We start from the raw sequence: 25,454 nt of genomic DNA, 5'->3' as shown, positions 1-25,454 counted from the left end.
GGATATCCTCTTTTTTCATATTTTTTGATCTGTCTGTCGATAGTGTCAGAAGCATCCATGGCATCCGATGTGATCCTTTTGTAGCGGATAAACTGAGATAATGGTAGATGTTGCTTCAAAGCTTGATGATGAAAACTTGAGTAGTGCAATCCGCTGTTACGGTCCGTTTCTTTTATATGTACACTTGTGCATATTTGATCATGTTTTATGGATACTTTTACATCCAGAAAAGATAATTGATGTTGATCAATCTCATGTGTAAACTTAATTCTTTCATGTATCACATTCAATCTCTCAATGTTTGCTTCCAATTCTTCTTTCTTACCTCTCCACATGATGAAAATATCATCTATATAACGTTTATAGACCAACAATCCGATTTTCCAATCTGGGTTGTTGAGTATATAATCGCTCTCAAATTTGGACATAAATATGTTCGCATACGATGGTGCTCCAGCAAAACCCATGCTGGTCCCACTACATTGCGCATAATACTCTTCTTCCCATTCTAGGTAACTATGAAAAAGCGCAAAATGTAAAATTTCCAACAAAAATTTTCTGGTCCCTCAATTTCATTCTTTAATAGACACCACTCCATTGCTTCAAGTCCCTCATTATGAGGGATCGAAGTGTATAATGCGGTAACATCAATTGAACGGAGCCAGATCTCTTCATTTTCTGGAATCTTCACCTCCTGTAGAATAGTTAAGAATGCCGTAGTATCTTTTATGTGGGTGCACCAGTTTTGGACTAGTGGTTGTAAAAACCAGTCCAAATATTGTCCAATTGGTTCAGAGAGAGATCCGCAAGCTGATACGATAGGCCTGAATGGTGGTCGTGTTAGGTGCTTGTGCACCTTGGGTAACATGTAGAATTGTGGCCTCCTCGGATGTTTTATATTCAGGAATTGATAAGTTTTGTTGGTAATCCATTTCATCTCGAGAGCTTTGTCTAATATCTCTTTAAGTGTAGCAGCAAAAATTTCTGTGGGATCGCATTCAAGTTTATGATAAATATTCGTGTCTTGTAGATGTTGATTAACACTTTCTTTGTAGAAACTCGAGGTCATTACCACAAGGGCTCCCCCTTTATCCGCTTTCTGAATGGTTATTTCAGTCATATCTTTCAAAGATTTTAATGTATTCCATTCTTTCTTTGAAAAATTACTTTTGGTGCCACTTTTGTAATTGATGTTCTTGATTTCTGTGGTGATCACTCGTTCATAGGCATCAATTGTCTTATGTGATGTAGGGGCACAAAATGTGCTCTTGACTCTGAATTCTTTACTTGTGCTTTCTCCTCGATCTGTGGGCGGAAGAGTGTTGAAAACATTTTTTAACCTCAATGTGCGGAAGAATTTAAATAAAGCTATTTCAGTCTCTTCCGGGTTGGATTTGTACACCGGGACAAATGTGATACCTTTGTTTAATAAGTTCAGTTGGGCTTTAGACAATGTCCTGTCTGAGATGTTGATTACAAGTTCGTTTTCTTTTTCTGGGATCTCAGCTCTCGTTCCGCTAGTGACTCCTTTACCTTTTCTTTTTCCCCTCCTGGTTTTAAGGATTCTGTTGTTGCGGATGTTGTTGGTACATTGTTGGCCGCTGGACTTAAATCTAAAAAAGCCTTGTCTGTTGAAGCTTTCTGTCCTGTTGGTACATTCTTCTCTATTGGTCTTCTGTTTTGAGTTGTATCGGACTCTGATACAACGCTCTCTTGAGAGGAACTGATGTTTGTGGATGGTCTTTGCCATTTTCTTTGATTGTAAACCTCTGCCCAGCTATATACCTCCTCCAACTTATAATCCACTGTATCTCTTTTATATTTTTTTATTTTTCTGTCTTCTATTTCTTTAGCATATTTCTCCAATTTTTTATTAATGTCTTCAAGTAATGATGTTAAATCGTCGTGTTTGTCAAGCTCCCTTTTAATGCCTTCCAATTCTTCCTCCACTTCTTTCAATTCCTTAGATAGTTCCTCTACTATCAGCAAGATCAGATCTAAGCTGCACTTGTTGGGAGCAGTACTTCTACCCCCATCCATGTTGAATTATTGAACAGTGTTCTGAGACAAAACACTTCACGAGGGAGTCGCACAAAATTAAGACAATTTGTAAAAGATTGGTTAAAAAGTTAGAAAAAGTGTGCAACTGATGGCCTGAGAAAGATCCCATAGAAGAACCTTAGATGGTGGTAGAGACAATGTCCCTTGAAATAAAGCCACACTATGCATTTTTGATAGCATTTGACAGTAGGCAAGCAAAGTGGGCATCAGTAGTATTTACGGATCCAGAGGTCAATTTGAGAGACATATCAGATAAGGAATTGTTTGATGATAGCCTATCAATTGAGACAGTAGTATTTCAAATGGACATTCCTATTACAGTACAGTTGCAATATAGGAGAGCGCCAAAACACACATAATACCGTATACTGAGATGAAAGGACTTGGCAAGGGTACCAGAGAGTCTATGGGCAAAGGGACCACATGATGTGGGTCTGATTAAAGGAGCTGAGCCTGTGAAAATAACACTGAAACCCAGACAGATACTGCCCACAGTACATCAGTATCCCTTATCCAAAGAAGAATAAGGCATCTTTCGCACAATAGAGGCGTTACTTGAACAGGGAGTAATATATGAGAGAACATCACCCTGTAATGCACCAATTTATTCTATAAAAAAGGCTATGGGGGACTTAGACTGTGATTCAAGATTTCCGCCCCCTAAACTATATAGTAGTCCTAGTATGTCTGGTGTTATTAGACTCATCAGTCATACTGACAACGTTCCTACAGAAAAATTAATTTGTCAGCATTCCACTGTGCCCAGATAGGTAATATCTACCCGGGTTTACGTATAGACAAACTCAGTGCTGCTATGGAAGGCTCCCAAAGGGCTATTGTGATTCCTCAAGTATGTTTAACAGGACAGTGAAGCAGGATTTCTTTAGCATGTGTAAAATACAAAAGCACCCTTTTACAATATGTCGATGATATTTTGGTGTGTAGACCTACTGAAGACATACACAGGGAGGATACTAGTGGTCTCCTCTGGAAGCTTGCAGATACAAAGTGGACAAAGACAAATTACAATATGTGCAGACAGAAGATCATTATTTCGGACAGATAATCTCCAAAGACGGGAGAAGGGTGACATCTGAAAGAACAGAGACCATCAGAAACATGTCCAAACCCAACATCACAAATCAAATGCAGCAGCTCCTAGGACTCTGCAATTATGTGAGACAGTAGGTATTCGATTATGCCACCCTGACTGTACCACTTTTGACATCTCTAAAAGAGTTCCATGCAAGTGGAAGTAAAATAAACTGGACTAATGAAAGAGAGACAGCATTTTGGGAGCTAAAGAATGCAATCACAAATGCTACAGTGTTAGGTACACTTGAATATATTAAACCATTTTACCTACGCTGCCATTGTAATGGAATGAAACTGATGGCTGTACTGACTCAAAAGACATCAATGGAATTTCAACCAATTGCCTTCTACAGTGGGCTGCTAGATTCTTCCATGAAAGGTCACTACCCACATGAACAAGCACTGGCTACAGCAGAATTTAAAGTTCAGAAAAGCACTACAATAGGGATGGGATAACATTTAACATTGGACGTAGAGCATGCGGTATTTGCTAACCTACAAAGAAGTAAGAGCACCATAACAACTCAGAGAGTCTGAGTACGAAGTAATGCTTTCAGTACCATCTTTACAGTTGGTTCGCTGTCCCACCATTAACCCAGCACTATTCTTTGCACACCCAGTTACTGACGATGAACAGGTACATGACTGTTAATTACACACCAGAAGAAGAAAGTACGGTAGGAGAAGACCCTATCTCAGGGAGCATGTTGCTCTTTGTTGATGGCTCCTCTTTCATAGATCAGTAAACTGGGATTAGACATTCAGGAGAGACAGTTGTAAGAGCTGAGCAGCAAGGATCATCTGACACATTGCAAATTATTAGTCAGATAGCACTGCCTTCTCATTTGTAAGCGCAAGCTGCAGAATGGTGGCTATCCTTGAAGCATTGCAGCAAGCTGAGGCAATAGAGGTCACTATTTATTCAGATTCAGCATACATCACCTCCACTGTACATTCTAGCATTCACAGATGGGAAAAGACAGGATTTCTTAAATCTGATGGGTCCCCGTAATGCATAAAGATTTATTGACACAATTAATAGAAGCTTTAACACTTCCATCTAAAGTAGCAGTGGTAAGGTGTGCAGCGCACACCAATCAGAAATATTTTATCTCCAGAAGTAAAGCCATGGCAGATTGGGCAGTAAAAGAAGCAGCTAAAGCATCCCCAAAATATAACCAATGTGATGAACACACATTAGGTATGATGACAAGCAGACAGCAGGATGCTACAGAATTACCACTCCCATGTACAGAGACAGCAAAATTACATTTGTGAGAATTGCAAGAACAAGCACCACCACATGAAACGGAGCTATGGAAACAGTGAAGTTGCATTCAATCACCAACATATTTTATTTGCAGGCTAGAGAGTACAAACAAGTCAGTAATGCCACAAGGCTTGTTGTACATGGCTCTAGAACATCTGCATCTCTCAGCACACCGCTAAAGAATATATTCTTGCTACATTACAAGCAGATTGGTTTACTCCACAACTATCTGAAATTATTAATATGAACATTTTAGAATATGCTGCATGACAACAGTATAGCCCCAAGCCAACCTTAAAGGTGATCGCCTCAACAGTACCACGTTCAACAGGTCCATTTAAAAATCTACATTGAGATGCTGTCTACATGATAGACAGATGGAACAATTACAGGATTCTTATAGCAATTATTTGTCCAGTGTCATGATAGATTGAGGCAGGACCCTGTGTATATAATGATGCTAAATCAGCACCCAAGTTCTTGATAAGAGAGGTGATAACCAAGATGGGGCGTGGTGAAGGTAATCCGCTCGGATAAGGGCCCCATTTGGTCACTACGGTATTCCACACATTGGTACTGCCTTAGGAATAAAACAGAAACTGACATCAGTTTATCCCCTCCTCCAAAGTAATGCAATAGCGGAGTGCCTGAACGGCCTCCTCAAGAATAAAATAAGCAAACTATGCGCCACTCTGCAAAAGAAATGGCTGTACATCCTATCACTAGCCTTGTACGCCTTCAGAAATCCGCCAGGAAGCGATCACCATTTAACGCCACATCAAATACTGACAGGATGTCCCATGCCCACCCCTTTACAACAGGGAGGCAAAAAACAGATGGCCATAAGATAACTGAGGTTTTAGGGTATGAAATGAGTTGTTATTTGTCTTAGTTAATTAAATCTGTTACGTTATTCTCCAAATATGTATTGCAAAAGGAGAAGACCGCCTCAGCCCAGCAGACCAATCCAATACCTGTTGGGAAGCAAGTTTACCGGCAGAATTTTGTCCGTAATGGAAGGATCCCAGATGCGACAGTCCCTTCTCATTGACAATAAGTACTCCCATTGTAGTGTAGGTGGATGGATGGAAACCATGAACTCACACAACTGATGTACGACTGGATCCCGCCTTGCCCCTGACACTTACACAGACAGAAAGGGAAGATGAGGGGGAAAGCGAGACACAAGAGTAACACTGTCTCCTTTCATAGCACGGGTGGAATATTTTGTTAACTCTACTAGTGGAGACCGTTATGTTTATCTTTTCATACCTTCTTCTGCTGGCGGCTACATTAAGATAGTATTGCACTTCATGTACGTGATTATGTGACAGTATTAAGTGCTTGCAGAGAGCAGTACATGAGCAAGAAAATATATCTCATAGTATTCATGCTGGCTTATTAGATAATATGTGGTATCAACACATGACAGAGATAGTTATGCAGACTGCTAATACTTCCTGTTTTGTTTGTTCTTTGATTCCACATGCCACCGACACAGATTGGTTACACTCATCTGACGAGGTACCTCCAAATATTACCATATGTCTGTTACACCTTTTCCTTTGTAGAATACGAGCACAGATGCAACCACTGTGGTTGCGAGAAGCTGGCCTGGTATATGATGTACACTTATGTAAGTGGACAGCTTGTACCAGTCCAGACAACCGTTATGGTGACTTAGGGGTCTTAGACAACCTTAGAAAGCTCTCTAAGTGATAGCTGTGGAGAGACGCCTTCAGGCTTAGTCCAGAAGGAGTGTAAAGCAGCTTGTTTTACCAGAATGCAATCTTATAGTATAGATTAAGTGAAAAAGAACTACACAAAGTATTTATAAAAATATGCATTTATTATTTAAAACTCTCTAATACATAGAAATATCTCCTACCCAGAGATATGCACAATGCACACAATACATTGGCAAACAAACACAGCAAATAGCACGAAATACACAGTGGCCCCAGGGGAGGACCAAACCATATACTAAAACAGTGGTATAAGAACCTCGACTGGAGTCAAGACAATGTCGAGAGGATGTAGAAGTGCTGGGACCCCAAGGAACCACCCACGGTGAGTAGATAGGGACCCCACGGAAAGGGTGTGTAGTGTGGGAACACAACAGCAGGCTTAGTACAACTCTACGTGTAAGTCACGGTTGGATTTTTAAAGATTAAGGAACCCTCCCAATGGACTTTGAAGAAACCCTGTGGAAGACAGAAGGTTGGAGAGCCACCCCACCCATGGATACCCTAGTCCCACATTATCTAAACAAGGGAAGCCGGATGCATACATGTGAAGTTGTGTTGGAAACCATAGAACCCAATGGTATTGGAACACCATAGAACCCAATGGAGGACTTCAGGAAAGTGCCGCTGCTGAAGCAGGAAAAAGTGTCCAGTGGAATACGAAGGTGCATTCTAGAGGAGAGGTACCTGCAAGCAGAGGGGCTCGAGTCTGTCACTCAGGAGTGACCAGGAGGCTTGGAAGACTAATGCCCTCCGAAGTCGGGTGTTGCAGGATGGATGACGGTGACCTTGACTCTGCAGCTGTGTGGACCAGGTGGTGCTGACGAGGACCAGGAGCCATGCACAAGCTGTACCATGAAGGATGTCGAGTGCTGAGGGGGTCAGTGTTCGTCGGGAGCACCAACAAGCCTTGGCAAAGGTAAGCCATGCAGGAATCAAAGAAGGAGAAACGTCAAGCCAGCAAAGTCCAGGCGACTCACCAAGGGCAGGGGAGTCAGGCAGGCCCGAGCAATCAAGGAAGCCCAAAAGAAACAAGGGTGATCCTCAAGTGGACCCACATGCTGGAGGCACTGGAGTCACGGGAGGACCTCAAGCAGCTCACTAAAAGATGCAGGCCATGATGCACACAATGTGGTGTGGCTGAAGATTCTGGTCACAGGAGATGCTCGAGGTGTTGGTGACTTGAAGCCTAAAGGTCATCTTAGAAAGAAACTAACAAGTAAGCATGGGCGTATTTTGCGGATTCGCAATCCGCGAATTTGCGGATTTGCGGATTGCGAAAATCCGCAAAATCCGCGAATTCTCGCGGATTTGCGTATTTTTGTGGGGGGGTGTGTTCGCACGGGTTTCTGCAAGTTCGCGAGGGTTTTGTACAATTTCGCAAATTGCGAACTTACTTGTCGGGTCGCCAGTTTTGCGAACTTGTTGTTTCTACGTGCCCAGCCTGTTTGCAAGGCTTTCTTCATCACTGCCACCCTCTGTTACCACTGGCACTCTCTTTGGTCACCCATGCCACCCTCTGGCTCACCCATGTTACCCTCTGTGTCATCACGGCACCCTCTGGTTCACCAGTGTACATTATTGAGGCAAAGCAAAGCACTGCCATCCTGTCAACACTGGCACTCTGGTTCACCCATGCCACCCTCTGGCTGGCACACCCATGCCACCCTCGGTGTCATCACAGCACCCTCTGATTGACCAGTGAGTGTAGATTATTGAGGCAAAGCAAAGCACACCTGCTAAGTGCTTTAAGTTTTGCAAACAACAACACCTGCCCTGCCCCAACTGACATTAATGAAGGCTGGCACCTGCTTGTCTGCTCCCTTTCCTTTTTGTTGCAATGTAAAAACATTTTAACAGGATGCAATGGCATACTTGTAACTATTCTGTGACTGTCAGAGCAGGGTCACACAATAGTTGCAAGTAGGCAACCGGATTCTGGAGGGCCCCTTCAGGAAGCACTACAGGGAAATGGTTACAAATGATGAGCTCGAACTTTTGCACCTGCTTGTTGGTTTTGCAAAACTCGTTTTTCGGTAATTTCGCCCTATTCGCGAGGCGCGGCGTCTTGCGAAATTGACCGTGGAAGCCACGAACTCGTGCGAGTTACCACAAGGTTGACTATGGGCGCCGCCATTTTGTTTGCGTGACGTATTTCCGTTTCCGCCCGCTATGTGTAATCTCGCGCGATGAGCGCCTTGCGAATACAAGTTCGCACGAGTTCGCGAGAGAAATCGCGTGCAAACTTACTTACACGCACGTGTTCGGGCGGCCATCTTGTTTTTCATTCATTCCTATGTGTCTGGGCATGGTGTTTCTATCCTCTGTATATCTCTGCCATCCTTTGCTTGTTTTATTTTTTTTTTGATCTATTAAACTTTTTTTCTATCCCTCTTGTTTTCTAGGTCTATATTTTTGTGTTTTAGTCTACTTTTGTTTACTTTTCATCTACTTTTTTAAACTTTTATTTCCTTCTTTTCTACTCTTATTCTTTTTCATTTTATCTCCTTAACTGCCCAGAACATGGTGAAGACAGCAGTCAAGCTGCCCAAGACGGCCGCCGCAGCCCGTGCCCGGCTCCCGTGTGGCCGCTTGAGGGCGGAAATGGTGGTGCCCCGGGAGATCTTCAGTCCTGAGGAGGTGGGCTCACTTGTTTATTATGTGCAGCGCCGTCTCCCCAGGACCATCGCGGCAGGCGGCAGGATCGCTGCCGGTTACACCAACAGCCAGGAGCGACGGAAGCGGTGGGGGCAGGTGTGCCGGGCCCTTTTTAACATCACGGGGGTCCAGCGCACCTATAATCAGGTGACCCACCGCTGGACCGACATCCTGGACCGGGAGCACGACCTGCTCGACCTGCTGGGAGTGGAGGTCCCCGGGCTTGGTGAGTAGTAGTAGCAATTTTTTCATCACTCGTCACTACTCTGTTTTTTCTCCTGCTCTGTGTGTTATATAATATTGCAAATGTTTGCTTTAACTTTTTTACAAAGAGCAATAATGCTGCTGATTACATTGATAGGAGAGGTAAATTAATATTTCAAAATCTTATGTGCATTTCAGGTGCACTGCTCTCCTTCTCTGTGGCGGTGCCACTGCTTATTTGTTTTCTATTATGTGTTCATTTATTTGGGCTGAGTAATGTATGAGTGTACTTTACAGAACTGCGTAATGCTAGACACAAAGGGGCAGATTTACAAGCCCCTTGCGCCACGTTTACGCTGCCTTACCTGACGCACAGCGACATAAACGTGGCGCATCCCTGCGAGTCATGTACGACATGATGCATCTAGGGAGATGCGCCACGTTAAGACCTGGGCCTGCGCCACAATGGGAGCGTTCCCACGCAGGGGGAGGGGGCGGGTGGCGGTCAGGCAGATGTGTGCCTCGCAAAAGTGCCTGCGTGAAATCTACAAGATTTAACGCAGGCACTTCCGCGACGCTGCTACGTCAATTCTTTATGCCTGCTTGCTTGAAGCAGGCATAAGGACTGATGCGGTATGTTGAGTATTGGGCAGCCCTGAGCATTGCTAGAGTTGCATCGCACCTGCGATGCGACTGTAGAGATGCACCCCTCTTTCGTCACGAGATGCGTCACGCATCTGCCTACCCTTGCGCCAGGGTTTGCCGCATTGTAATTGCGGCGCATCTGCCGTGACGCAAGGTTAGTTTTGCGTTATGCATTTGTTCTGGTGCACATCTGGAGGTGTCCAGCTCAGAACTCGTAAGTATGCCCCTAAGTGTCAGATTAGCAATTACCTGCGCATCCCTGCAAAGTGTGAGGCACGCCAGCACCGCCCATGGTGCGCCGTATTTTCAATGCGGCACGCCATGGTGCCAAATCGTCACCGAAGCGTTACGCATCGGTGCCGTAAAGGCGGCTCATTGATGGAGTTGCGTTGCAACGATGGCGCAGCTCCAGCAATGCTGCGTCAAGCCGTAAGTCTGTTTCATGCAGGCGCAGGGTTCAGTGATGGATCATTGTCCTAAATGACTGATTGAAATTTTATCTATTCCCCATAGCCACTTTTAGCATGCGTTCCTGCGCAGGAACGCCCTCCCTTGCGCTGGAACGCTCCCTTATGGCGCAGGGCTTTAGAATGGGATGCATCTCCCATATGCGTCACGTTGTTAATATACGCCACACCATGGCGCCTCTCTTGTTGTGACGCTGCATCACAAAAGTGACCCAAGAACGGAGCAAAAGAGCTGCAAGGGGCTTGTAAATCTGCCCCTAGAGTAGAGGATCAGGTGCAGTCCTTCCTTTGTAGCCCTCTTTTTGGCTGAAATAGTTGGTTCTTGTTCTTTCTAAATGTTTGATTTGGTTGACAAGGACATCGACAAGCAGCAATCATCAATTTTTTCTGTTCTTTCTTTCATGTTGTACGTCAGGTCCGCCCAGGGGCAAGCGGACAGAAACAGTGGATGCAGTGGTTCCAAAGGAGGAGGATGCAGGCCAGGGCGGCGAGTGCTCCTTTGCTGGCCCCAGTAAGTTTTCATTTAAATATAGAGGACCTATTGTTGTCCAAGCGTTCCTAATTTAATTTTTTCGAAACAGTTCTTAGATAGGAGCAAAATCAATAATACTACTGTTGCAGGGACAAATCTCCACAAACCAAACTATGGACACGAAAGACCAGAGTCATAATATTTCAGAGTGGTGTGTTTGGCACACTGTATAAACCTGGTAGTGTCAGCGGCACGGACTCCTCCTTGCAAAAATTACAAAACCTTTCGCTCAGTCACTCTAGTCTGGAGGACCAATAAACCACAGAGTCTATTCAAGTTTAAAAGCTTCATTAAAAGTAAAAGTAAACACATATATTAAAATAAAGTTAGCTGGAAAAGGAAAAGTGCTTGCTGCTGAGTTGATGAGTAATGGAAGTTGGAACACATTTCTTGTGGTCGAGCCGAGCTTTCACCTGGTTTAGTTGATGTTGCTCTTGTCCGTAGAAGTCCAGCGTCTGCCTGTTCAGAGAAAAATGGTGTGTGTTAAAATTAAGCAAGCATTCATCAATTGTGACAAAGAAAAGCAGCAAGACAACAGCCTTCCCTGGAAGGAGGGACATTTTTACTTTAGACTAGAGTAGACAGTCAATTAATTTTTCTGTTGTTTTCAAATTTCTTCCTTCCTAAACCAAATACTAGTGAGTGGTGTAATCTAACAGTCTTAAATATATTTTTTAGGTGGAACATCTGGTGGCGGGGCCAGCTCGGACGTGATCGTGATCGACTCCGAGTCTGAGGACTACTCTGTGGAGGATGCGGCGCCAGAGGACAATCAGACTGTGAGGAAGCAGGCAGTGGTGGTGGCGAGTACAGGTAAGCTGGATCATGGTACTATCTGACTCTTAGATAGCATATGATGTGTATCCAGTGCTGGCCCAGTGACAAATTACAATATGGTAATTACAGCAGGCTGGGACCGACAGACAGATAGAGGCAGAGAGAGAAGAAGACAGAAGGAGGGAGAGAGAGAGGGAGGGAGCCAGAGGGAGGGTGAGGGAGGGAGACAGAGAGAGAGAGACAGCGAGGTAGAGGGAGACACAGGGAGACAGAAAGAGGGAGACAGAGAGAGAGAGAGAGAGGGAGGGAAACAGACATATCGCCTGGGCCTGGTGCAGATGATACGGTTGCTGGTGTGGTTAACAGCTCAGAGGAAAAGTCACTCACTTCTGCCAGATCTCTTTCATATGAAAGAGCACCAAACCATAAGCGCCCCACCTTGCCCCTCCATGCAGACGCCCATGATACTGGCCTGAATAGATTTGTACTGCGCTGGCTAGTTGCTAGTTGTACTGTGACACAACTTCCTGCTGAATCATTTTGTGTTAATCATATTTTTAAAGAGCATTCGTTACAGATTATGTCTTTCTTTCTTCTATAGTTGGTAATACTAAAACTGCAAAACCGAGCAGGAGTATGCTGGCTGTACTGGCCCGGCAACGGAGGCTGGATGCCACTGTTGCGCAATATCGCCGGCTGGTGGAAATGGAGGGGGACGACACGCACTCAAGTGCATCAAATGTTACATCTACTGCATCCTCCTCCGTGACCCCACGTTCTGCCGGTAAGCGCAGTGCTCCAGCCAACCAGAGCCGTGCTGGAAGACGCCACCGCCGAGCAGCAAAGGCTGCACCTCCTCACAGTACTGTAAAGGCACGCTTGCGCCGTGCACTCCGCAGAGTGTCCAACCTGGAGGCGGAGTGGGAGGAGTACAAAAAGGTGATGGAGGGCCTCCGCTTAGATCACGCCATGCTCCGGGAGGAGTACGATGCCCTGGCCCTAAGGCATGATGCCCTGGAGGCCAAAGTGAACAACCTGCATCCGTAGAGTGTCCCTTGCCCCTTTTTTAGAGACTTTTGGGGGGTGGGAATTGGGAGTTGGGTTTTTTGGGGACTTTTGATGGACTATTTATTTGTTGGGGTTAGGGAGGGTCTTGCGGGAGATTATTTTGTTAGGGATATAAATATACTTTTTCAAACTTTATCTGAGCATACCTGTTTTTTACTACTTTTGAGCCTGGTGGGTGGTGGTTTTGCAGTAAATTCGTTTTACTGAACACTGTCATCGTGTTGGTTCACGTGTAATAGGCCAAATGTTTTCCAAAGTAAATGCCTGTCACAGAGTTTGTTAATTCAAGAGCCCTAGGACTTTACTGCTAGTACCACTGTCACTCTCTCGCCTCTCCGAATACTCCATTATACTACCTCCCATCCAAACGCTTATCTTACCTGTAATTTGTGTTTGAGGGCTGGCTCCACCTGGAATTCACAGTGGGGGACTCGTCAACGTAAGTTTCTTCATTGTGCAGAATCCAGGCATCAGCATTATGGGTAATGGATAGGGTGAGTCTGGAGGAGGAGGACTCAGGATAGACGACCAGGACTGAGTTCTTGTCAACTAACTGTTGTGAACCTGAGGAATGCTGCGGCATCAAAATCAAGACAGTTCTGTTGATGGGCTTGTTGTTTTATTGGTTGATTACAGTTTTGTTGGGAATGTGATGAAGCACTTGCTAAAGAAAGACAGACACACAGGAATAAAAGTGAATAAGGAGGACTAATTACAATTAATGAATGATTGGCTCATTTTCAGAACTCGCTGTCAGGGAAGCAGAACTCGTCCTCATACTCTGCTAAATCATCAGTCGGGGTTACTTCTGGTAACTGAGGAGAACTTTCCTCAGGTAGGTCGGTGTCCTCTTCTTCCTGCGTGGATTCTCGTACTCTGTAATCTGGTGGTATGAAGTGCTGGTTCATCTTTATCAAGGTGAGCCGCTCCACATTTGCGGGCAAGAGGCGGGACCTTTTGGAAGTCACAATGCCACCAGCAGAACTAAAAACACGTTCTGAGGACACGCTTGCGAGTGGGCAAGACAAGTAATTGATAGCCAGGTTGGTGAGCTCTCGCCATATTTTTCTTTTCCCATGCCAATACGCCAATGGGTCCTCAGTAATATTGACCTCTGTTGAGTCATCCAGATAGGCTTGCACCATTGAAAGAATGTCCTCCCGGATTCCTGTACTTTGCACTTCTGTGTCCTTTCTAGGACAAGGAAACCCTAGCTGAGTTAGCCAACCCGCTTCAGACATATCGCCTGGGCCTGGTGCAGATGATACGGTTGCTGGTGTGGTTAACGGCTCAGAGGGAAAGTCACTCACTTCTGCCAGAGGCACAGATGCAGAAGTGCTTTTTTGGGACGCCTGATGGCCTGCTGATTCACTAGTAGTACTGTCTTCTCCTACAGTTTCCTTCCGCTCTCTTTCAAAACGAATGGCTGACTGTGCTAGCCAACCTTTGTACTCTGTAACATCCGATGTTTCAAAAGGAATTATTACTTTGCCAAACAATGGCTTTTTGTAACGTGGATCCAGAATAGTAGCACAAATGTAGTGCTGTTGTTTCTTGATATTTACAAGCCGTTCATTGCTAACTAGGCGTTGTAATAATCTCTGCGCCAACTCATGTGCTTCGTTCTTTCCAACGTCCTTTAATTGTGAAGACACCACCTTGACTTGGTGCTCGAGCTTCAGCAACAATGGGATAGCTTTGCTCAAAGAACAGTCCTCCCTGCTGACGTCACGCGTGAAGACCTCAAAAGGACGAAGCATGTCTGTCAGGCTTTTAACTAGCTGCCATTGCTCCACCGCTAGCATCATTTCTGTCGTATCACCACCCAGGTTGTAGAAATACTCATTGACTACTGGAAACAGCTCATGCAGACGCTCAAGCATGTAGAAGGTTGAGTTCCAACGTGTTGCCACCTCCTGGATAAGTGCTTTCACTGGCATTCTACGTTCATTTTGCTTGCGCCTCAGCTCCTTCCGGGCCTTAAAAGAATGGTTGAAATGTGTGCATATTCTTCTGCAGATGGTCAGTGTTTTGTCGACTGCAAGTTCTTTTTTCAAAAAATTTTGCACAACAAGGTTGATACAGTGCGCCAAACACGGCACTCTGAAATAGAAACCGTCCTCCATGGCCTTAACTACATTCCTGCCATTATCTGTAGAAACATAACCAACCTTGCAATTTCTTGGGCGCAGCCATTGCAAGACCTTTTTGTTAAAGTCAGCCAAAATGTTGACTGCAGTATGACTTTTCTCCATGCCAAACATGGCTAATGTTGCATGTTTACGAGCACCCTTAAAAATCTCGACCAAGTCACCACCTGCATTTATCTGTTTTATAACCCCTGAAAAAGAGACCCAGTGTGCAGTGATGCACATGTAATCAAGGGCTTGGCAACTGGTCCACATGTCTGTTGTCAGGTGTATAGTGTGAACAGCACTCTTCTGCAAAGCTGCCCCCACCAACTCAAGCACCTCTTTGTGTAGTGCTGGAACAGCAACCCTGGCAAAATAGTACCGGCTAGGAACCTTCCATTTAGGGGCCAATGTTGCCACGAGTTCAAGGAAACCCACACCTTCGACAAACGAAAAAGGGAGAAGGTCCACCGCTAGCATTTTTGCCAGCTTAGTGTTATACAGGCGTACAGTTGGGTGGTTGCGTTGAAATTGCGCATCTGAGGAGAACATGGCTGAAATGGTGCGCTGGACAAATTTACGGGATGATGCTGATGCCTTCTTCGACCCACTTCTGATCAGTGTTGACATTTAACGCATTGGTGTGTCTCCCAGACTCTCAGTGTGCCTGCTATGTGTTACGGAGGGTGTGGTGCTGCCAGGGGTACTGGGTGCAACTGGACACATGTCTGACGCTTCTTCTACCTCCCCATCATCTTCAGATGAAACACCTACTATGGGTATATTTTGGCCACTTGCCCTTTGGGATCGCTTTCCCTTGACGTTTGCTAGGTGCGGAAACCATTCGACAGCGTGCTTTCTTTCAAGATGACCTATCTGGCCTCCGGTTCCATAGTTGGTACCAGTCTTACCACGGCTAACGCTAGTCTTACAAATGCAACAAACGGCTATGTTATCATACTTTTCATGGACACTAAAAAAGTTCCAAACTGAGGACTGGAAACTTCTGGTTTTGCCGCACGAGGTGATACTGCTGCCAATGCCAGATGAAGCAGTGGTGGATGAGCCTTGCAGACATCTACTGGGTTGTGCAATTATTGCAGCAACCTTACTTGAGGGAGTCGAGCTGGATGGAGTCCCCCTCCGGGGAGAAAATATGGGAGCTGTAGGTTTTGTTGAACTTGTGGTACTACTTGACTGCGTTGGTGGTGCTACCAGTGGCACGTCGCCAGGGTCACGCTCAGCATGACGTCGGGATAGGGTATAAATGTCTGTCTGCTGCATGGCCGGTGTGGCTGGACTGACATGTGTGATGACTAGGTCATTGCTGTCATCCTGTTCAACAACATCAGAATGCACCACTTCATCAAGTCCGACGTTCGGATCCATAAGTATGAGCTTTCCGGGGCCCTTCCTTTTAACATGTGATACCTTTCGCAGCTCATGGTGTGCCTCCCTCTCAGACGTCAGAGATGGTTGCCAATCTAGATCCAGATCATCATCTGATGGAGCGGGGCTTGAAGAGGAACTTCTACACACCCTCCTTGATCTTTTCCTTGCTGGGGAGCTGGGAGAAAATGAATCATCAGGAGGAGTGGCTTCGTCTTCCTGACATGATACCCCGGCTCCAAAGTCAATTTCCTCCTGTGCCCCTACTTCTGGAAGAACAACCATTGTGGGCACTTGCACCGCTCCATGCGCCGCTACATCGGCATCTTCACTGACCTCTACTTGCAAGTCTCCATGGACCTCTCCTTCTCGGCCTTCTCCTTCTCGGCCTTCTCCTTCTCGGCCTTCTCCTTCTCGGCCTTCTCCTTCTCGGACAGCTCCTTCTCGGACAGCTCCTTCTCGGACAGTTCCTTCTCGGACAGCTCCTTCTCGGACAGCTCCTTCTCGGACAGCTCCTTCTCGGACAGCTCCTTCTCGGACAGCTCCTTGCGCATGTACTTCTGCTTGTACTAGTAGCCCATGCAGTTGTTGTTGCGGCTTTGGTTGTTGAATAGTACTTGTGAGATGAGTTAAAACCTGTGTTGATGGCGTGCTGCTACTTTCTTGCAATGATCCCACATCACTGGTCGTTGGTGATTCAACAACTAAACAGGCTACCTGTGCAGCACTCATGGTGGGCCTTTGTTTTTTTTGTTGTTTTTCCCCAAAAAATGTATTGGTTGAGCCACCAGTCTCCTTGGTAAGTGGTGCCACTTGCTTCTTCTTCTCCTTAGTAGAGACATCTTTCTTGCAAGAGGACCTACGGGCACCTCTTTTTGGAGCCATCTTCTTCAGATGTCGGAACAACAGGCCGCAGCAGCACTTCTTCCTGGCACTGATGCTCAACGATGATGCGGAGTTTTGTGCACCTAAAAGCAAACGAAGACAGAGGAACATCAGTAAATATATGTTGCATATGTAGCGCTTGAATAAACAGTTTGCAAGTAGGCATTTATGAATACACACGTGCACACCACACAATATGGAAATTTCAAAATTAGGATTTGCTAAATTTTTGGGAAACAGGAATTTAACATTGATCCAAGAGAGCAGACACAGAGAGGGTTGTACTTTCATGTACCCCTGACTCCGCCTGGGCACAATGGGTGAAAGCAAGGCACAATGGGTGCAGGCCTATGTCTCAAAGCTCACTGCCTGCCTTCAAAATGGCCGCTTGACCCCCCCATCCACATGGCCAGGACCATGCCTCAAAATGGCCACCACCAACATAGCCAGCACCCAACCCCTACTCCAAAAAGTGAAAACACACAACACAAATCAAATCACCACAATCCAATGCCATCCATCAAGTTTCAGAAGGCTTATGCTGCCTGCTGGTGGTTTTCCGGTGCAAAATTGCAATTTTTACAATTTCGCGAGTGCGAGATTGTTGCTTCACGGTGCGAACGTGGCGAAAAACACGCAAAATACGCGAACAGACCGATTCTGGGCCCCCCTGGGCATAATGGATGACATCAGAGCACAGTGGGTGCAGGCCTATGGCACAAAGCACACAAACTGTCTTACAAATGGCCCCTAGACCCCCACCCACACGGGACCAGACAATAAAATGGCCCCCACCCACATAGCAAGCCCCCAACACCACCCCAAAAAGTCCTAAAACACACAAAAATCACCACAATCCAATGCCATCCATGCCCTGGCCAGAATCATGTTAAAAAAAAAATTCAACAAAACAGTTGTATCATGCATGCACCCATAAATAAGCCTGGTGGTTTTCAATTCATGTGCAGAATTGTAATTTTTACAATTTCGCGAGTGCGAGATTGTTGCTGCGCGGGACACGAGCAGTGCGAACACAAGCAAAAACATCCTCAGCTCGCGAACTTGCAGATTTTCCCCCCAAAAAAGTCGAAAAAAAAGCAACACACACAAAAATCACCACAAACAATCAACATCAACTTACTTCTTTGTGAAATCAAATTTCGAATCCAAAAGCATTCCAAAAGGCCTCAAATCCAAATATCCAGCAGCAACCACAAAAAGTAATCCTTCCCAGTCAAGATCGAAATCAAAGTGGCCAGGAAATGGAGGAGCTTGCTGGACAGGAACAGGAAGTTGGAGACTGGGGCACTTCCTTCACCCCACCCCTATGGGAGGAGCTTGCTGGACAGGAACAGGAAGTTGGAGACTGGGCCACTTCCTTTACTAATTTTTGTACTTTCGCTAGTGCGAGATTGTTCCTGCCCGCGCCGCGGACCGCGAGCAGTGCGAACACAAACAAAAAATCCGCTTCGCGCGGATTTGCGTATTCTCGCCACATCCGCGAGAGTTCGCGGATTGCGGATTCTCCGAAAATACGAAAAATCCGCGAGCGTAACGGATTTTACGCCCATGCTTACTAACAAGCCTATGCAACTGCAAGTATGACGCGGTGCACAGGGGTTCTGTTATTTCAACCCCCACGTGGGACAGTGACCACAAACTTGGTGAGAGGGCAGGGCAGGCCTCTGGAGCTGTGTAAGACCACCACCTGTGCTGCAGAGCCCACTTAGTCTGGAGGAGCTCAGGATCAGCAGACTACTCGACTTAGCTGCAGTGTCTGCAAATGCAGGGGAGTGACTCCTTCACTCCAAGGGAGATTTCTTCAGGTGTCTTTAATGCTTCACAGGCCTTGGAAGGACCCTGTATGGTGCACAGGCATAGACGATGCAGCATACTGGAAGGGAGATGAAGTCAGGCCTAAACAAATTCCAACAAAGTCCAAAGTGCCTGGACGGTAGAAGTGCAGTGGTGTCTGATCCGAATCTTATCGCACGATGAATTCAGGGACCTACACCCAGGTAAGCCCTTAAGTAGTGTAGGGAAATGGGCTTGGAAAATTCAGGGGACTCCCATGTCCTTTGTCCAGTTTAGCGCCTGATCGGTAGCCAACGGCTCCTAGGACTGGTTTGAACTGGACTATGCACAGAGACACCAAATGTGCCCCTCATACAGACTTTCTGGCACTGGCAAGTGCACCCACCAGGTCCAAATACACTAAATCCTATCTGGGAGGTGGTCACACCTCCCTGTGACAGGATGCCTATTGTTCTGCCTTCCCCTGCTCAAGCCTGGCTGCAGCAGGAGGGCAGAAATATGTCTCTGGTCGGCAGCAATCATTTTGTGCTGTCTGGATCTAGAAGGTTGGCACCGGGAACACTGAGAGCCTAACAGAGGCTTTTCCAGTGCTTAGGAATCACACCTCTCATACCATTCATGGTGTGAGGGTCAGATCACAACATGTTTGATACCAAACATGATAGGATTCGTTGCAGACATTTTTTAGATGGTCATCGCGTAATTACGTGGTGCCCCTCTTTATAGTATATGGCTGCTTTACTGACAACCCAGGAGAAGGCTGCAGGGGTGTCCGGCTCATGAAGGGGCAATCTCTCACTTAGAACCAAGCACCTTGCCTTCAGGATTGCAAAGGCCTGCTAGAGAGGTGACTCATAGGTTTTAAGTGCAGTGACCCTAGATATAGGGAACCTATGGGCCCGATTCACAAAAGTAATCTGAGACAAAATCCTTACTTTACGACTTTCTGTATTCACAAAATGCATTTAGGAGTACTAAAGTTAGGAATCCTAACTTTATCCCTCCTAAATGCTCTTTGCGAATACCGAAAGTCATAAAGTTAGGATTTTGTCCTAGTTAAACTTTTTTGTCTTAAGAATACCATAGCGTATTTCTGCCAAGGGAGCCCCACAGAGCTAATTGTGGATGCCAGTTCCATGGGACTAGGAGCTTTGCTCCTCCAACAAGATGTTCATAAGGAATGGGTACCCATTGACTATGCAAACAAGGCTTTATCAGCAGTCGGGCCAGATATGCACACATTGAAAGGGAAGCACTGGCCATAAGGTGGGTGTGCCAATGTTTCAACATTTAGCTCTGCTGGCACAAGTTCAGAGTGGGCACTGAACACAAGCTGCTGATGCCGCTGTTCGGTGGAACAGTGGGAAATGGTCCACCGCAAATAAAAAAATGGGCAGTACAACTTCAGCACTATGATTTTGAAGTGGTCTACTGCCCAGGAATCAATAACCTAGCGGACTACCTGTCATGCCACCCCATGGCAGCAGACCCCCAGAGTCAGCAAGAGGTTGATCGAGGGGCGGAAGGATTTGGGAAATTGATCACGGAGTCACCATGCCCAAGAGCACTGTCTCTGGCAGAGATGGAGGAGGCCACCAAAGACAATGACTGTCTGAGAGCAATTAAAGAAGCCTTGTAGGAGCATCGCTGGAAGAATTTCTTAGATGGTTTGGGGAGGTTGACTGATGAGGAACAGAATGCTAGAACAAGCCTCTGAAAGTGCCGGGACAAGCTTAATGAAAGCGTGGATGGACTTGTGCGGTGTGGTAAACACATCGATAATACCACAGAGTTTATGGATGAGGACGTCAGAACTACCCCATCAGGGTCACCAAGATCTGGCCAAAAGTAAAGCAAGGTTACGGACTAAAGTGTGGTTTCCTGGTGTAGACCGAATGATTGATGCGCTGGTGAGATGATGCCATTCCTGTCTAATTACTGGAGGTGAGCCGCCAGTCCGACCAATAATCACTGAAGCCCCCAGCAGCCAACCATGGTCATCTGTAAGTATGGATTTGGGGAGTTTTCCTGATGGACACCTGACACTCGTCATGATTGACAGTTACTCCAAGTTTCCTGCAGTGGAAATAGTGTGATCAACAGCCTTTGAGAGTGTGAAGCCAATGCTGGAGAAAATCTTCACCCTGCTGGACTGCCAGATGAGATCCGGACGTATAATGGCCCACCGTTTCACAGTCAGGAGTTCAGAGATTACCTTCACCATTTAAATGTCCGACACCAGCAAGTGACTCCTGAGTGTCCTCAAGCCAATGCGGAGGTTGAAAGGTTCATGCGAACCCATAATAAAGACTTATGAATTTGAGTTGATGAACATGTCAAAATGAAAGGGTGTCTACATCAATTCCTGAGAGGATATAGACAAAGGCCACACAGCACCACTGGTTGTTCACCTATTAAACTGATGATGAAGAGGGCGGTGGGAGATGTAGTTGCCGGGAGTGATAAGTGGACACCAGGAGTGTTAGATGGTGAGGCGGCTCAGGTGAAGAGGCAATGGAATAATTACAAAGTCAGCCAGGACAGGAGGGCTCACGAGGTAGAGATCTGTACAGGAGACCGGGTAATAGTTAAGGACAAGCACCCGGGATGGAAGTTTAAAACACCTTCTGAGAGAGATCTCTGGGAAGTGGTCGAAGTGAAAGGAACTATGATCACTGTCAAAAGAGTAGAGCAGTTGCTAACAAGGAATGCGTCCTGTTTAAGAAAATCACACCCAGTAGGTTGATTGCACAAACCTAAGAGTATGCATTGTGGCATCTGTTTACCGCCGTCCAGTAAGGCCTTTGAATAACAAGTGTGGCTATATACCCAGGGGTCCTGTGCACCCCTCCAATGTTTTACATCAACTCTGCATGCCCCCGGGACTTGGCTCAACCATGGGCTAAAATTATAATAAGCGCGGGTGATCGTGTTTATTTTCAATTTGCAGCGATATTCGCAAATGTTCATGAATTTCTCTATGAATTCCCCCAATTTGTTTTTGCCCTGGCGGGGTCCCGGTGGGACCCCAGGACCAAGGCTAGGGGGTTAGGGTATTTGTACCCTGCCCCCTTTTATTTATTTTTTGTTTTTTTGTGCAGGGTACTCGGCTGAAGACAAGTCCCAAAATGACTGCCAAGACTTCCTGGTTGAAGTGCTGGCAGCCAATCAGAGCTCTGCCGATCACTACACAAGCTCATCATTATTCTTGATATCTTAACAACTGTAGACATATAAATGTGGATGTCATTTATTATCTCCAAAACCACTGAACGGATGTACTTCAAATAATGAAAAGCATGCTTTCTGGACCAAAAGCCACCTTTTTGCCAAATTGGTGTAATTCTGTTCAGCAGTTCGGGTGTTTTAGTCGTGTCTAAAATCCCTAAGGGAATTAACATGGAAAATACACTTTTTTGACACCCCCCTTTTCTCAGCTCCCACTGGGTATACTTACATACATACAAATGCCCAGTACAAGTAAGGTATATGGGGCCCAGTATCTCTAATTGGGTGTTGAAACAAAGCAGTAATAAAAGTTCAGTGGTGTCCTCAGGGCCCCGGTACTGCTGCACGATTGATAGCTACACCACCTGGATGTCACACTCTTTGGCACTGTGCCCAGTTGTGCCATTCCTCAGTTAAAGACATGCTTGAACCATTAATACTACAGAGATGTTCTGGAAAGAAGGTAGTTCAATAGTATTTCAGAGTACGGGGTCAATGCAAGAGATCTGGCTTGGTTTGTCATCTGAATTCTACCTGGTGAATTGCACCAGAGATGACGACTGCTAGTTCCTGGTTGGTTGAAGGTGTATGTGAGTGAGCCGCTTCTGCACATATCTTAGCCCTTGTTCCTAACAGAAGACTGACTCGACCCGTCAGAGCTGACCTTTGCTAAGATAGCGCCAAGAGCGTGGGCAGAGAAACATTTGTTGCCCTTGTTGATGGTAATGAAGTAAATGGGGCAGCAGGGGGTCCTTTTTGTGTTTACTGGTCATTACTTGGATGAGCAGGGACTGGCCCTTGAACCAATGGAGGTTCCTTCGCTAAGGCTATTTTAGCATTGCAAAAAATAAAAATAAAATTATAATAACAGGACATTAGTATACTTTTGTTTTTCTATGCAGGAGTTGGAGAAACGCAGGGGAGTAGTTTTCACTCCTCCAAGTGCACATGATGGCTTGGCCGGCCCTCTAGAGCCGGCCAAACCATCATGCGCACTTGGCAGGTTCTGCATTGGTCTGTGTGCACAGCCCTGTGGAGAACATGCCGAGGCTCCCAGGCACTGTCTGAATGTCCAAACAGGATGCTCAGACCAATCACAGTGCTGCTTCTGCAGCATCGTGATTGGCTGGGAGAGCCCGGACGCCTGTGTGCTTCTGGTACTTCCAGCAAGCCTTTCTTCCAGAATGGAGGAGAGACGTGCGATGGCTGGAGAGTTGGGGTGGCGGAGAAGGTAAGTTTTTGTTTTTTTAAACCATCCACCACCCCATTCCGAGGCAGCCACCACCGAACTGCACTCTAGTCTGAAGCATGAATTAATCTGACAGGTTTGGGCCATTGCCTGCGGATCCCATGCAAATCAAAGAAGATACTCTGAGTTTTGTTATTTGAGCAGTGTTTTCTGTAGACCGAACATCTAGCACAAAAGTATTGGCGCTTACGATTATTATACTGATTATTCCAGAGATATGATGATGTGCTCACGCAGCTAGTAGGGAAAATGGATCATATATTGATAGGCTGTCCTGTTTTAGGCTTAAACCTATAATAACTGATAACCCCCACCAAAAGGGAAATAGCCCTCACCAGTGTAAACATATAAACACTGAAAAAACACCTGCACAGCCACAAACTAAATGCTATTCTAAGAAAAGAAAAAGAAGAGTGACTCAGTCATTTTTATTTCTTCCTGAAGGAGCCAATACAATGTAACTTTGTTATCCAAGGCAGCAGCAAGAAAGACAAGGCTAACATTACTCTGCATGAGTTTTGTTGTTTCTGGATGTCGCTAAAATATTGTTCCTTCTATCGTTTGCTTTTTCCAGTTTTGTGGTCTTTGGTCTTAAGATGCAGGATTTAGAAGCAGGTTTTCAGCTGTGTTTAATTGTTTTTGAACCTGTAGAGAATCAGGAAATGTCAAAATCATATTTGATATTTTGTCTCCGTTTGATTCTTTCACTGATAGGTAAAATGGCTGGTTTCATAAGAATCTTTCCGAAGATGTACCATTACATTTACCCACAGAGAATGGGTAAAAACCCTTGATACATCAGCCCACTTTTCTAATGAGTCAGTATTAATAGTAGGTAAACTGCCAAACACCCCAAGCTTTAAACATTCAATGCAAGGTGTAGTGACAGGTATATAAAGAGTGCTGTCACCAAGCATCTGGGATAGTGGTGAAAAAATGACACCATACTTTAGGAAAACATGGAACACAGTGTCACTTGGAATGCTGCTGACAAAAGGTCTTACCAAGTTCAACAAAGATTGGAGTGATATTGTTTCTATATGCAGTGAGTCAGCTATATATATGAAAAAGTTGTACGATAACCTGTTAAAATCGATACCTGAGCTAAAGTGCTTCCCTGTAAGAGCCACTTGTTAGATAAGATGCTGAATGCACCTTTACAGACTTCAGAGTTAATGAAGTATGCTATTGACTTTTTAATCCATTCTGGTGCACCATTTTGTTAAGCGCAGGAACTAAAACACAAATATTTCTCATGTTGTATTTTGTGTGGCATCAAAGAAAGAGTCATCCCAACTGTCCCCAGTCCTAGAGGCTATGAATTCTATATTATCCATGAGGTAACCGTTTACTGAATTTTTGCTGAGTGATGATACCAAAGGCAAGAAATGAGAGGCTCTTTGGTTGCATATTGATAGTAAGGTGAAAAAATGTACACTCTACTGCATTCTTGAATTTTTACAGGAAACCATGACTGCTGTAGTGGACATAAAAAAACGAGCCTGAAAACACCCTTGTCTACCAATTGTTCAGCATAATTGCACTAGATGTGAAACATCTCCTTGAAACTAGGCTGGGCGACACTTTTAGTGACTTTGGCACTGCAACATTTTCCATGTTAGAGTGCTTTCCACTTGGTAAGCAAAGAAATGTTGAGGAGCTTTTCAGGAACTTTTATTTTACAATGTATCAGAAATGGCTTACAATGATGCATAGAAATGTCCCTTCACCAACCATGACATTTGAAATCCATGAAGCGTCACTGTGGTACTCTGCACAAGTTCTAGATCCCTTCCGTAAAGGGGAATTTTCTCTGGAGTTTAAAAGTGCTGCATCCTTTTTGACTGCTTCAATAACTCTGAGGGCATATATGCCCACTTCAACGCATATGTTGCAGAACCTGTCACAGAGAATCACAATATTCAGGTCAACCAGTATTGGCATGGAAAGCTATGTTGGTAGCCAGAGTTAGGGTTAGGGAATTGGGTAGTGGCTGTTTTGGTGTTGCCTGTCTCAAGTGCCAATGTTGAGAGGTCCTTTTCACAGATAAAAGTTTACCAAAAACTCACTGTAGAAATATTGTAAGGTGTACTACCATGTTTGGTTTCTAAAAATCTATTTGGACCTCTAATACACTGTATGCACACTATGGGCCTCATTTATGAGAAGTGACGCATCTCTGCGTGAAAGCAGCGATGCGTCACTTCTCAGTGCGCCCTCCTTGCGACATGATT

At 45.4% G+C, this 25,454-nt stretch overlaps 1 protein-coding gene across 1 annotated transcript; it reads left to right on the top strand.

Moving 5' to 3' along the window:
• Positions 1-4,284: 4,284 nt before the first annotated feature.
• LOC144752464 (uncharacterized) lies at positions 4,285-21,963 on the top strand. Its single transcript, XM_078640387.1, has 5 exons — positions 4,285-4,357; positions 10,561-10,656; positions 11,356-11,490; positions 12,056-12,238; positions 21,845-21,963. The coding sequence occupies exons 1-5, from the start codon at positions 4,285-4,287 to the stop codon at positions 21,961-21,963; spliced, it is 606 nt and encodes a 201-aa protein (XP_078496513.1).
• Positions 21,964-25,454: the final 3,491 nt, after the last annotated feature.

The sequence above is a fragment of the Lissotriton helveticus genome, chromosome 5_1, assembly GCF_964261635.1.
Source record: "Lissotriton helveticus chromosome 5_1, aLisHel1.1, whole genome shotgun sequence".
NCBI lineage: Eukaryota > Metazoa > Chordata > Amphibia > Caudata > Salamandridae > Lissotriton > Lissotriton helveticus.
This window is presented reverse-complemented; position numbering and strand designations above follow the sequence as displayed.